Here is a 12,408-nt window from a genome sequence, read left to right as displayed (position 1 = left end):
ATCTATCTCGCCTGATGCCCCGAACTTTGTATTGGGTGATTTTAACCACGTTTCCCTTAAAAAGACAGTTCCTAACTTTACTCAATATGTAACATATCCCACTAGGCAGGATAAGACTCTTGATCTCTGTTATGGGTCAGTGAAGGAGGCATATAAATCTTTGCCTTTACCTCCCCTGGGAAATGGAGATCACAACTGTATCCACCTTCTACCCACATACAGAACTGTTCTAAAGAGGGAAAAAGTCCAAACAAAGGACATTAAAAACTGGACAGAGGAGTCTGTGCACTGCTTGCAGGACTGTTTTGACTGCACAGACTGGAATATGTTTATAGAAGCATGCGGTGAGGATTTAGATGAACTAGAAGATGTAACATGTTCCTATGTGGCCTTCTGCAGAGACATGATCATACCATGCAAGAAGGTCAGAATTTTCCCCATTAACAAGCCCTGGGTTACAAAATCTGTGAAATCCAGTTTACAGACTAAGAGATGCGCTTTCAAGTCTGGTTCTATCCCTGCTTTGCACACAGCCACTAAGGAGCTGAAAATTAACATTTTAAAAACAAAACAGGACTATAAAATTAAACTGGAAGACAAAATGGCTGCAAATAATCTTGGCTCTGCCTGGTCAAGTATGAAAGCCATAGCAGGCATAAGTAACCCAAAAAATAGAAGCACTGTCACTTTAGAGGGTTTTGACAGACTCTGATCTAGCAAATGCTCTTAATTGTTTTTATTCTCGATTTGATGTTTTTGATTTTAGCAAAGAGATGCAGGAAGTGAGTCATAAACTTGAAGACAACCATCATTTTAATATTGAACACACAGATATTGTGAAGGTTTTCTCTTCCATAAAAACAAATAAGAGCCAGGGATCTGATAACACCTGTGGTCGACTGCTCAAATCGTGTGCCAAACAACTGTGCCCAATATTTTGTTATATTTTTAATAAATCCTTACAGACTAAGCATGTCCCAAAATGTTGGAAGGAGGCTGTAGTTGTCCCTGTTCCCAAGATAAAATGTCCAAAAACCCTGAATGATTTTAGATCTGTTGAACTGACATCCATTGTGATGAAAACCTTTGAAAAATTGGTGAGGTCTGAAATCATCAAGGAGACAGAGAATGACCTGGATCCTCTGCAGTTTGCTTATAGACCACTATGAGGAGTTGAGGATGCCACAGTCACTTTAATGAACCTGCTTCTTAAACATCTTGAGGGAAAGGGAACACATGCAAGGCTTTTATTCATTGATTTTTCATCTGCTTTTAATACCATTCAACCCCACATTTTAACAGAGAGGCTTTTAGAACAATTTAATCTAAGTTTTAATCTTGTGGGCTGGATTTTAGATTTCTTAACAAACAGAACACAGAGAGTGAGAGTGAACGGCACTCTGTCTGATCAGGTCTGTTCCTCCACTGGCTCCCCACAAGGATGCATTCTGTCACCTCTCCTGTTCATCCTTTACACAAACATGTGTCGTAGCAGCAGGGAGGGCAGATTCATTTTAAAGTATGCAGATGACTCTATCATTGTCAGTCTGCTGAAGGACAATGAAACCTGCCACGGTCCAGTCATTCAGGGCTTTGTTCAGTGGTGTGACGAATCCGTTCTGCAGATGAATATATTAAAAACCAAAGATATGTTAATTGATTTTAGGAAACTCCCCCAGGCACAGGAACTCACTTTTATAAAGGGTCAGACAGTAGAATGTGTTGAAACATATAAGTATCTTGACACAGTCATTGATAGTAAACTGACTTTTAAGGCAAACTGTGAAGCTGTATATGAAAAGGGGAACCAGTGTCTGTTTTGCCTCAGGAAACTGTCATCGTTTCACATTGACAAAACACTGCTGACCCTGTTTTATCATGCTTTTATCGAATTGGTTTTATCTTTCTGCTTGGTGTCTTGGTTTGGTAATCTGTTGTCTAAAAATAAGAGGTGCCTGAACCAAATAGTGAAGTGGTCCGGTAAGCTGACAGGAGAGATGCAGTTAAATCCAGAAATCACTATACTCCAGACAGGTACAGAGGATATCTGGATCAATTTTAAAGGACACTTCTCACCCACTGTATTGTGAGTTCCAGCCTCTCCCGTCAGGACGTAGATATAAAGTACCACAATGCAAAACCAAGCATTATAAAAACAGTTTTGTTCCTGCTGCCATAAGCCTTTTTAATAAGTGTACTGTTCCCACTATGTGTTATATACGTCCAGTATGATAACGTAGATAAACAGCCAACCAAACTCGGTTTTCACGAGCCAGGAAGCGAGCGCCTTGCTCCTTTATTTACAGTATCCATGTGTGACAGGTGAAAGACTTTGAGTAAAACTGTTACAGAAACAAAAGGAGAGAGAATATCTCTCTTATTAGCATAAAACTGTTACTGAATGACAAAACATAGGTAGCTTTAAATGCTAATGGACGTGACCAGAGCCATCGGCCATTCGTTCCTTGGTGCTTGGCCCTGTTTCAACAGCACAACGTCCCCGGGTTGTAGGTTGCGACGTGTCCTGTGCCACTTGCGTCTTGAGTGAAGGGTGCTGATGTATTAGTTTCTCCAGCGGCTCCAGAATTCATTAGCGAGTGCTTGTACTCGTCTCCATTGGCATTTCAAGAGGTCTTTTCCAGTAAAGTTTCCTGGTGGAGCCGGCAAGCCTGGTTTCTGAGTCAAGAGCATAGCTGGAGAAAGCAGGAACGGTGAGGAGGGGTCCGATGAGATTGGAGCTAAGGGTCTGGCGTTGATTATTGCAGATACTTCTGCCATCAATGTACAAAGTACATCATGTGTCAGATGAGTGTGCTTGTTCTGCAAAAACATGGAGTCAAAGATTCTGTGTGTTACACCTATCATCCTCTCCCATACTCCTCCCATGTGAGAGGCATGAGGTGGGTTGAACTCCCATGTGCAGCCGTTGCTATGGAGATACTTCAAGATGTTAGACTGCTTTTCATCAGGCGATCTCATGCCTTGTTCTGAACTGGCAGCAAGGAAGTTGGTGACCCTGTCTGACCGGAGCTGCTTTGCTGGGCCACTAGCTGCAAAGAATCTTCGCAATGCATTTGTGACACCAGCGGCTCCAGAATTCATTAGCGAGTGCTTGTACTCGTCTCCATTGGCATTTCAAGAGGTCTTTTCCAGTAAAGTTTCCTGGTGGAGCCGGCAAGTCTGGTTTCTGAGTCAAGAGCATAGCTGGAGAAAGCAGGAACGGTGAGGAGGGGTCCGATGAGATTGGAGCTAAGGGTCTGGCGTTGATTATTGCAGATACTTCTGCCATCAATATACAAAGTACATGAAACGAATCCGAGATAATCGCAAAAGAAGCATTTTTTTTTCAAAATTTGTGATTTTCGTTTTTTTCCATCATGTGCAAGTTGAGATCTTGAAGAATGCAATCAGTATTTCAGATAATAGATTGTTTTGTTGGAAAAGCATACATTTTTTGTTGCAAATTGTCTCGTTTTTGTCAGGACTGTAGCCTGCTGGGGGGTGTGGGTAAATTACCATATGGGCCATTCACATGATGATTTAAGTCTTTTGGGTTTTTTTCGCAAATCAGCTGTATGATACGAGCTGAGCTCGTGGCTACTTAAGCTGCATACAGGCATGTAATTTCACTATGGAATGAGCAAGCTAAACAGAGTGCAGAGGAGCTGAAACACCGCGAAGCAAATAGACACACAGTATTTACATCGGAGATAACCATTTCTAGCAAAAAAAACGCAACCAAAAGGAAGTGTTCTAGGACTACATTCCATCAGAGGCATTGGTGTGTGCAAGGTGACGTTTCTCTTTCTGATGGGGTAAGTTTATTAATCTAAGGCTGTGTGGTTATTTTTGCATGTAACGGAGAGTGTTGTGGTTTGATTACATGAAACTAGCATTGTGTTAGTTGTGTTATCATCGTGCTATCTTTCTTTCTAACAGTGTGAGTAATTTTTTAACCACAAAACGTTAAAGTATACTTTAGGACTTATTTTTGTACTTCATAATTGTTTTGGGCATACTTTGCATGGAAGGAAAATTGACGTGGTGATCTTTGTTTACATGAAAGTAGCATCGTAGGGGGTAGGGCTTTCCTTAATGTCATGCAAATGAGCACCATTATGTGCCCGCCCTAAACCCGGAGTAGCTGAGATGGAAAACTTTGAGGGTGATTTTCTCCCTTTTCTGTTTTAAGAGGTATGCACATTCAAAAGGCCACACACTCTTCAAATATTGTCAGATCTCCACATGGAAGGCATCATTGGAAAGCTTAGAAACTGTACTTTCTTAATCTGTCAATAACTCAAAATGCCCCCGGGCCGACATTTGTCCCTGGATAATGTTATCTGACACATTTATGCAGCTGCTGGCATCCAGAGACTCAATGATTTCAATATGTACACCTCTGGTACTCATACAAGTGAACATAATGGCCCACCTTTTACTTTGAGCCACACCGCCTTGTGTGCGTCAGGTCACAACTGTCCACGGTCCAAAAACATCCAACCCAACGTAAGAGAAGGGTGGAGATGTGTCAAGTCGTTCTGGGGGTAGGTCTGCCATTTTTTGGACTTCTACCTTCCCTCTGAGGTTGTGGCATGTCACACAATGATGAAGTATAGCTCCAATTAGCCTTTTGCTGGCGACGATCCACAGTCCTGCTGCTCTAATAGCTCCCTCTGTAAACTGCCTTCCCTGAGGTCTCACTTCATTGTGATAATGTCTTGCAAGCAACTTAGTTACATGGTTTTGCTTTGGAAGGAGGATAGGGTGTTTTATCTCTGACTCAAGAGAAGCATGTCTGAGACATCCTCCGACCCTCAACAGACCGTCACTCATGTATGGATCTAAGTTCAGGAGTGAGCTTAAACTAGGGATTTCCTTCTTTGCCTGTAAGGCACCATACTCATTGGGAAATGCATCTCTTTGAACAGTCTCGAGGATGAGCCTCTTAGCAGCTGCGAGTTCCTCAGAAGTGTAAGGCCTGCTGTATGGATGCCATCCTTTACATGTATGCTGTTTTGCGTCGCTGGAGCCAGCCGACCTATGAGAGCATGCTTGGGGTGAATCAAGAAGGAGACAGCTCGCAGTAGAGAATTCCATGTTGAAAAGTGCTGGAAACGTTCTGACATAAAGTTTCTTGCTTTCAATGTGTGTAGCAAGAGTCACTTGTGGTCTCACTTCCACGTCTGCTTCAGGGTCTACAAGTCCAAAGTTCTCATGCACTTCAGGTTTTGGGGGTTTGTAAAGAAAGTCAGGTCCCTTAAACCACATAGTGTCCATGAGCTGTGATGCAGGTACAGACCTGGTGGCTAGATCTGCTGGGTTTTGCTCTGAAGAGACATAGTTCCACTGCTCAGGAGAAGTTGTCTGGCGAATGCGGTGCACACGTTTATGCACATACACAAAGAAGCACATCGAGTCATTGCAGATGTAACCAAGAATGACTCGGCTGTCACAGTAGAACCTCACAACATTTGGTTTGTGATCCATTTAATCTAAGATGAACTCTGCCATCTCGACCACCAAAACAGCTCCACACAGCTCAAGGCGAGGAATAGTGGGCTCTGGCTGTGGTGCAAGTTTTGCTTTCCCGAGCACAAATCCAACTTCACACTGACCTTCAGTGACAGCTCGTAAGTACGCTACTGCGTCTATGGCCCAGTTTGAGGCGTCAGAGAAGACACATAACTCAGTGTATGTGGATGCCGAAAGTGATGTTGGTACATAGCAGTGAGGTACATAAAGACTGCTTAGCTCCTGAAGTGATGCTTTCCAAGCCTCCCATTGGCTCATTCTCTCATCAGAAAGAGGCGCATCCCAGTCTTGAACTCCGATGGAAAGCTCTCGCAACACCGATCTACCTCTGTCACTGGTGCTGCTAATCCCAAGGGATCAAAGATGCTGTTAATGATAGAAAGCACCCATCGACGGGTGTATGGCTTGTTGACAACAGCTACTTTGAAGGTGAAGGTGTCTGTTTTTATGTCCCAGCATAAGCACAGGCTCCTTTGGGTTGGCAAAGTCTCATTGTCAAGACCTAAGTCCCTGATGCCTGTAGCCAGTTCCTCAGGTTTGAAGACTTGCATCACAGCAACACTGTTCGATGCAATTTTGTGAAGTTTCAGGTTTGACTCTGCAAGTGATACACAAGTACGTTTCAGCAGATCTATGACTGCAGACTCTGTGGGAAGTGATATCAGTCCATCATCCACATAGAAATGTCTTTCAACAAACTGTCTTGTGTCTGCTCCAAACTTTGGCTCACCTTCTTGAGCTGCTCTTCGGAGGCAATAGATCGTGACCGCTGACAATGGACTATTGCCAAAGACGTGCACACGCATGCGATACTCTTGTACTTCCTTGGACAGGTCGTTATCTTTATGCCATAGGAATCTCAAACAGTCTCTGTGGTCAGGTTTCACTAGGAATCCATTAAACATTTGCTGGATATCAGCACTGACTGCGACAAGGTCCTTCCTAAACCATAGCAATACACCCAGGAGAGTATTATTTAGGTTGGGACCTGTCAGCAAGACTGAGTTGAGTGATACACCGTGTTGCTGGGCACTTGAGTCGAACACAACTCATATTTGTCCTGGCTTCTGGGGGTGATAAACCCCCAAAAAGGGCAGATACCAGCATTCACGTTTGTCACTGACAGTCGGTGCACTCTCTGCATGCTTATTCTTGAACAGCTTTTCCATGAAGGAGGTGAACTGCTGCTGCATCTCAGGGTTCTTACTCAGAGTGCGCTTCAAAGAACTCAGAATGGACAATGCTTGCTCCCTGTTGTTTGGGAGTGGGAGATGAGGTGAACGAAATGGCAAGGGGGCCACCCAATTGTTCATTTCATCCTGCTGGACTTCTGCCTCCATTATTTTCAGAAAGGTTTCATCCTCAAAGGACATAGCATGCTTGTTGTCGTTCTCTGTACGTTCAAACACCTTGAGCCTGAGCTGATCTTCAGCTGGTGTAGACTTTGATGTACGTGTAAAGAGGCCATTTCTGTGCTCCCTGACGTAACTTGGTTTCTCCTTTACATCAATGCTATTATGACAAGGAGCAAAGAGGGATGGTCGACCATTCTGAAGAATATGGGGCTTGAACACACTTACATTTGGCTTGTGAGCATTGTCGATGCAAACTTCACCCACAACTACCCAGCCTAAGTCGAGGCGCTGAGCAAAAGGTGCATCGTGGGGCCCATTCACTTGCTGTCTCACTTTGTGCACCCGTATCATGTCTCTTCCCAATAAGATCATCATCTGAGCATTAGGGTCCAGCTTGGGAATGTACGGGGCAAGGTGTTTTAAGTGAGCATGTGTTAAAGCGACCTCTGGTGTTGATATTTCAGATTTGTTGGTCGTCATTTCACTGCATTCAATGAGAGGTGGGAGATTCAAGCATACACCTCCATTTACTACTTCAATCTGGAAGCCTACTGCCCTCCTGCCAGTCATCTCAGTTGAACCGGCACATGTCCTCATCAGATATGGTGACGGACTGCCTTTAATCCCAAACAGGTGAAAGAACTCAGAACGAGCAAGTGAACGGTTACTCTGGTCGTCAAGGATAACGTACATCTTGACAGAGTGTTCTGGCTATCCACGAGGGAAGACCCGCACCAAACACACCTTGGAACAGGATCAAGGTATGTTGTTGGCTTCACCACAGACCTCAGTGCACCGTGATGTCACCTCAACTAGATTGCCATCTTGCGACTCTGTATCTGAATCAGGTGTAGGTGATGGAGAACGTGGTTGAGAGGTGTCAATGTCCATTGCAGAGCAGTGTCTTTCACTTTTGCATTCACTACATTTCAATGTGGCTTGACAATCCTTAACCAGATGGTTCGGAGAGCAGCACTTGAAACAGTGTTTGTGTTCTTTTAGGATGTTTCTTCATTCCAACAATGTTTTCATTCTAAAGGCTCTACATTTAGCCAGAGGGTGGGTTTTCTTATGAATAGGGCAGTATCGAACAATATCTGTGTCTTTGGGACTTGTATCAGTGGTTACAATAAAGTCTGTCTTATACACAGATACAGTTTTGTTTCCACTGTGTCTAAATGAGATTTTCTCACCTTTGTTGTGAGACTGGCTGCTGCTTGACAGGCTGCTGTTTGCCCCTTTTCCACCAAAGCAGTTCCAGGGCTGGTTCGGGGCCAGTGCTTAGTTTGGAACCGGGTTTTCTGTTTCCACTGACAAAGAACTGGCTCTGGGGCCAGAAAAACCAGTTCCAGGCTAGCACCAACTCTCTGCTGGGCCAGAGGAAAGAACCGCTTATGTCAGCGGGGGGGCGGAGTTGTTAAGACCAACAACAATAACAAGACCGTGAAAGATCGCCATTTTTAAGCGAAGAGAAGCAGCAGCTGTACAAACGCGAAGTCATCCATTATTATTATTGTTGTTGTTGTTGCTGCTTCTTCCGTGTTGTTTTTGCTTCGATATTCGCGCCAAGGTTTATGCAAATGTAGCGATGTAACTGATGTATACAGCGACGTAACCGACGTATACAGCGATGTAACTGATGTATACAGCGACGTAATGATGTGGCTTCCCTTAGCACTGCGAGCTATGGAAAAGCAAACTGGTTCTCAGCTGGCTCGCAAGTTGAACGAGTTGTGAACCAACACCAGCACCAGCCCCGAACCAGCCCTGGACCTGATTTGGTGGAAAAGGGGTACAAGAGAAGATCGCTGAGTTCTCTTAGTTTTGTGTTGTCTCTGGGAGATAGATGGGGAAAATTATCAAGTCTCTTGAATAGGGCATTTTCCACAATTTCTGGTGTAGTGTAGCATTCTTCAAGTCTGTCCCAGGATAGCTCGAGGGCTGATGGCATGAGCAGCACAGATTCTCTTGATGTGCTCGGAAGACTCTTTGCCGAGCCACTTGACTAGGAGATCCAACTGTTCACCGTATGTGAGCCCTACGTCCTGTGTGGCATTGAGAAATGATGACTGCCATGCTCTGAAGCTTTCTGGTGTATCATCAAATTTTGAGAGACCTGTAGTCACCAACTCTCTGCGTGCGAGGAACTTGGCAAAGTCTATCATTGGTGGGACAGTAACATGATGAGGGGGATGCTGATTGTATTGTCTTTGCTGGTTATCCGGTGGGCTTGGAGAAGGTGTGTGATGAGCCATATGTGCGTGCTTCACCACTGAGGGCGTGAAGATGTTGTGTGTGGGTGTTTCTCCTGCAGCCATGGGTGATGTCTTCAGAGTGGGATTTTCTCCATGGTGCAAGAGTCCATTGTGCAGTGGAGCTAAGCTTTGAGTGTTGAACTGTGTTTGCACATACTCTTCCGTTCTCTGTTGGACCGCTTGGGGTGGAATTGTGCTTCTCACACTGTGAATATCATCATTTTCAATGGCTGCAGCTGCTTCTAGGATCTCAGCTCTAGCCCGAGCGGCTGCTGCTTCTTTCTCACTCCAAGACCTCTATTTCTGCTTGTAGCATGGATTTTTCTAGGTCTAACCTGGCTGATTCCTTCTTAATTTCTTGCTGTTTCTTAACGTAGGCTGCCTTAGCAAACGCAGTTTCCACTGAGGCTCTAGGTCTGGCTGCTGCTTCAATCACAGAAGATCTTGTAGAAGATGAATGTTGAGAGCTAGCTTTGGATGCAGCCTTGACCGAATACTTTGCAGAGGCTGAACAGCAGAGGGTAACTTCTGATGAAGCTATACTGACTCTTGTACTGGCTTCATGGTTGGAGTCCATAGCTATGTCTTATATTTTCGCTTTCACCCTCTGATGGTATGGCTTTTTTACTGTACTGTTCCCACTATGTGTTATATATGTCCAGTATGTTAACGTAGATAAACAGCCAGCCAAACTTGGTTTTCACGAGCCAGGAAGCAAGCACCTTGCTCCTTTATTTACAGTTTCCATGTGTGACAGGTGAAAGACTTTAGTAAAAAGCCATTGCTTTCGAAGGTGTCTAGACGAAGTTTAAGACATAAGGAAAATCTCCATCACGTTCATCGGAGCTACTTATTTACAACAATTAGTCTCTATCCCATAATGCATAGCATATCCCTTACAAGCCTTCAAAGTAAGAGTACATCATGAAATAATGTAAAGCAATTTAAACCTTTTAGCAGTAAATCATATTATTTAACATTACATAAATTATGAACTCCCCTTTTTTAATGAAATAAATTAAAGGGCAAATCACAACTTTTATCAGAGGGCAGAACAATAAGTATTAGCTTCATGTAGGGTTTTATGTGTTTATGTTTTAATGTTGTGTTTCAGGTTACATGTTTTTTATCATGTTCTTTTTGTGTTATATGTTTATCACGCTGTGTTTTATGTTAGATGTTTTAAGTGTTGTTTGGCATGTGTGGAAGAGAAAGCTGACTCCACTGCAAAACAAGTTTACCTTCGGGTACAAATAAAGTTACTTGAACTTGAAGTATTACATTATGTCTGTATGCATGACGGAGCCTTTCTACCCATGTTCTTGGTTTCCTGATTCTTGTGCCTGTTTCTCATTCCTGTTCTCGATTTGCCTCTGATATCCTGTTTGTGCCTCACCCGACCCTTTTGCCTGTTTTCACATTTTTGATCTAGCCTGCTGTTTTGGATTGTTTGCTTATGTGTATATATTTGTTCACTGTACATATACATTTCACTGTATTGTTAAACTGATTACTTCTGCACTTAAATCCGCCTCCCTCGCATCTCTCTCTCTCTCTCACACACACACAAATTATATATATATATATATATATATATATATATATATATATATATATATATATATAAAATGAGAGAGAAAGAAGAGGAGAAAAATGTATGAGGTGTTGGAAAAAAATTAAAAGGTTAAATGTTATATAATTGTGACCTGTGCTGGGGAGGTGGTTGGACACTGGACAGGACGTTCCAACTTGACATTGAGCTGCCAAGGGACCAAGAGACACAATCACAAGACCAAAAATATATATATATATTCTACATATGTGATCAATAGTAATCAAACATGACATTCACATTGAACGCATGCTTGGTTAATAATCAAATGACTACTTCAAGAGTTTATGTTTTGAACATATATGATTAGAAAATCATTGCATGATCACTGCATTGTGTTATGTAATTATCATTACGCCACACCAATATAGCACTGAGTAATATCCGTTGAATGAGGTCAGCCCTATGTTCCCAGTATCCTGTTTCATAAAATATAATGAAAACACTTTAAAAAATTATTTGTTGTTTTAACTTACAAAAGTTACCAGGGCTTTATGTTTCCATGGTTCTATATTCCCTATGTTCATATGTTGCCAGAGCCATATACTGTATTACAAAGATCCTGTGTTTCCTTAGAGAATGGGAAATAGGACAGGACTTCAGGAATATTAAACCTATGTCTCCAATTCAGTTACATGAAATTAAATTGTACTCGTTACACTTAAAAGATAAAAAATAAGTCCCATAGTACTAAGAGTGTTAAAGGGTTGCTTTTTTTTATATAATTTTAAATTTTTTAAGGGTGAGACACAGTGATTGAGCAAAGGGGCCACTGAAAAGCCATAGCAGAGTTTCTTACCGAATTGTCTTTACGATAAAGTGAACAATTACGGCCAAGCCTACACAGCCACACAGACAGCCCACCACAATGGCTGAGATTTCACCTGTCTCACACACACACACACACACACACACACACACACACACACAGGTTACATATACCAAAGTTTACAGATGGTAATAAATGCAGCTCAAACACAGAAGTGTTTTCTAATTAATATGAATTTAACTAGAAATTAAACTTTGCCTGATCAGACAAATTTAGTGATAAGGGCTCAACTTTCTTACCAGCTGTGTAGATATTTGCAGAAACTAGAGAGAGTAAAAAGGAATAACATCATAATTACTGATGTGCATTGTTAAACAATAGTGATAAAAATCTGATATAATTATGCTGTTACGATTATTTTAAAATTATCAGTATAAACAGTGCCTTCACATCAAATTATAAAACTTTAATCTTTTATGTGTTGCATGTTGCATGAAATATCCTACAAGACATAACACTTTTTAAAATGAAAATCATCACATAAAACAGTATTTCTACATTGTTTTGTAAAATATAATGAAAACAACACTTAAGAATGATTTGTTTTAACTTAAAGTTAGTAATTGGGCTGCTTTAAAATTTTGAGTTCATTGAAATTCATATAGCAAGTTCAATTGATTGCCTCATTGTGTTAACTTACTATATGACTTGCAATGAACTCATCATTTTAAGGGAGTCTGGTTACTAACTTGTTTTAATTTAAAACAACAAATCATTTTAACATTGAATGATAATAGGGTACACTATTATCATTCTGTTCCATCCCTAATTACAATAATATTTTAAATGTACAAAACCTAAGTAGTTAGAGTTTATTCAGAA

The 12,408-nt window shown here is 41.9% G+C and overlaps 1 protein-coding gene across 1 annotated transcript in view; it reads right to left on the bottom strand.

The window, feature by feature from the left end:
* Positions 1–8,803: 8,803 nt before the first annotated feature.
* The window catches only part of ca14 (carbonic anhydrase XIV), a 145,411-nt gene continuing 141,806 nt past the window's right edge, over positions 8,804–12,408 (bottom strand). The window contains exons 8-11 of the mRNA XM_060920787.1: positions 11,826–11,849; positions 11,557–11,641; positions 10,852–10,905; positions 8,804–9,350 (exon numbers count right to left, since the gene is read on the bottom strand). Of these exons, the coding sequence (XP_060776770.1) occupies positions 8,804–9,350; positions 10,852–10,905; positions 11,557–11,641; positions 11,826–11,849 (710 nt within the window). The remainder of the gene's footprint in view (positions 9,351–10,851; positions 10,906–11,556; positions 11,642–11,825; positions 11,850–12,408) is intronic.

Source organism: Neoarius graeffei, chromosome 5, assembly GCF_027579695.1.
Source record: "Neoarius graeffei isolate fNeoGra1 chromosome 5, fNeoGra1.pri, whole genome shotgun sequence".
NCBI lineage: Eukaryota > Metazoa > Chordata > Actinopteri > Siluriformes > Ariidae > Neoarius > Neoarius graeffei.
The sequence above is the reverse complement of the archived record's forward strand: the minus strand, read 5'-3'. Positions and strand labels throughout refer to the sequence as shown.